The sequence below is a fragment of the Nylanderia fulva genome, unplaced genomic scaffold (genome assembly GCF_048542155.1).
Source record: "Nylanderia fulva isolate GAGA-0341 unplaced genomic scaffold, ASM4854215v1 Scaffold448, whole genome shotgun sequence".
NCBI lineage: Eukaryota > Metazoa > Arthropoda > Insecta > Hymenoptera > Formicidae > Nylanderia > Nylanderia fulva.
This window is the reverse complement of record NW_028190530.1, coordinates 47905-49923: the sequence shown is the minus strand read 5'-3', so window position 1 is coordinate 49923 and position 2019 is coordinate 47905. Positions and strand designations below refer to the sequence as shown.

Genomic DNA, 2019 nt, shown 5'->3' with positions numbered 1-2019 from the left:
TGTGCGGGTGCAGGGCGCCTGCGGCATAAGACGCGCGAGGCGCTAAATCGCAAACCGTCGAGCAACGCGGCACAGGAGTGTCCGAGAAGCATCGGTACAGTCTGGTGTGTGTACGGAAGAGGAGAGCCGGTTAGACTATGCGCTATGCGGCTCCTACTTTCGGGAGACCCGACGCAACCGCGCCGCTTAGGAAGCGGTGTGCCATTCAACCGCCCTGGCACCTTTTCTTGCTTGGCCGTTTGTGCCCCTATTCGCGCGGCGCTCTCTCTTACTCTCATCCCATTTCTCCTCGGCTCTCGCTCGACACACCACGACTGTGGATACACAAACACGCTTCCCCTCTTAATTCGCGCAGCATTCTCTGGGCGCGCGTTCTGCCACGTTTTACACGCTTGTGCGCTTTCTCCTCCTCATTATTATTATTTCGGGTGTGTCATTTCAGACGACGCCAGGATTTGCACCCGCGGCCGGTCGGCGAGGCACAGACAACCTCGGGCGAACGTCCAACGATTGCTCGTACGCCCATTGTAAGCGTTGCACAGGGCACAGGCGACCGCGCGCCATTCTCTGGGGGGGGGGGGGGGGGGGGGGGGGGTCCGGGAATTGTATCCGTGGACCGCAATGTGCGTTCGAAATGTCGATGTTCATGTGTCCTGCAGTTCACAAGTTGTGCCCCCCCCTTTTTTTTTTTTTTTTTTTTTTTTATAGTCGGCTCGTAGATACGAAGGAGACTGGATGCGGAGAAAATTGTAAAGGTGGAGAAATTCACTTTTGAGGCAAAGCAGTTTTATTCAAAACTCTCGCAGACAAGATTAAAACGCGGAAGTTCGCTCTAGAACGAGATAAATTCGCGCGATGCTCTTTTCGCTGATATACACGGAGACGTCCTTCAGTTCAGACTCCTCGAGTAGACTCATTTTTGATCCTCGCGGAATTCGGCAGCTAAGGCTCATCCGATCGACGCGTGGCACACGTGCTGAAATCCTATTCGCGGACGATTGCCCCATCACGCTCCGAAACGCGAGACAAAGGCGAGTTTTTGTAGATTCCTCGCTCGCGGAATCGAAAACAACCGGAATAACATCTCGGCGTCGAATTTTTCAATTTCTACGATTAACCTTGCTTCGGTCGCTCCGAAAATACGTGACAATTTTAAACATACCGCCCGCCTCGCATTTGAACGTATGCGAATATGCGAAATATAGCCAACGGTAGTCTTCAACGTACGATGAAGACAATAAATCAATTTTCAATCAACCAAGAAATCAAACAAGAGATCAATGCAATAATTCTTGCGATCGAATAACGAGGGCAAGTAATCAGAAGGTGAAAAAACCTTTTACAATTTTCGAGTAAATATTTCTAAATTATAAAGACGCTCTCAATTTTCAATAGGCACTGAGCCTTAGCAAATATTCGCCTCTTTCGGCTGTTCGAGCACGCAAATACAATTATACATGTTTCGAAATTCTACCGACAATGCGATGGTCGAATAACAAAGTCATAATGCGATAACCTGGCTCGAAAAACCACGCTCGAAGAGGAGAAATATTGCCTAAGCATAGTAGTAGTTTTGACGCTAAAGTACATAAAGCACAACCCGAAATGTATCAAATAATTACAATCTAAAGTTTAACGCAAGTACAATTTTCAAATATTTGCTATGGATTGGCAGCCGGCACAGTAGCGTAATTGGGTCGTTTCAGGATCGAGCTCGCAGTTCTCTCACCGTAACTACTCGCACGAGTCCATCCGAGCCCGGGGAGTGAATCTGCGTGACTCGCGCTAGGTTCCCTTGCTCGGGAGGGAGCAAGGGATTCTTCAACAAGGCGAGTTCTCCTATGCGAAAACAAGACGTTTTTTTCCGACCACTTACGCCGCTGCTGCAGGGAATGCAAGTAGTCTTGTGACCACGAGCGCCAAATCTGTTCGACTAAAGAATGGACCATCTGCCATCGCGATAGTCGATTCGCATTACTTTCGAGCACTGTCTCCTCCGGTATCGCAATTATGGGGCGC

General features: G+C 49.3%; 1 protein-coding gene across 1 annotated transcript in view; it reads right to left on the bottom strand.

Moving 5' to 3' along the window:
- Positions 1-1661: 1661 nt before the first annotated feature.
- Positions 1662-2019, bottom strand: part of LOC146721593 (uncharacterized) — a 1577-nt gene continuing 1219 nt past the window's right edge. Inside the window, exon 2 of the mRNA XM_085486542.1 lies at positions 1662-2019. This exon is cut by the window's right edge and continues 956 nt beyond it. Within this exon, the coding sequence (XP_085342668.1) occupies positions 1662-2019 (358 nt within the window).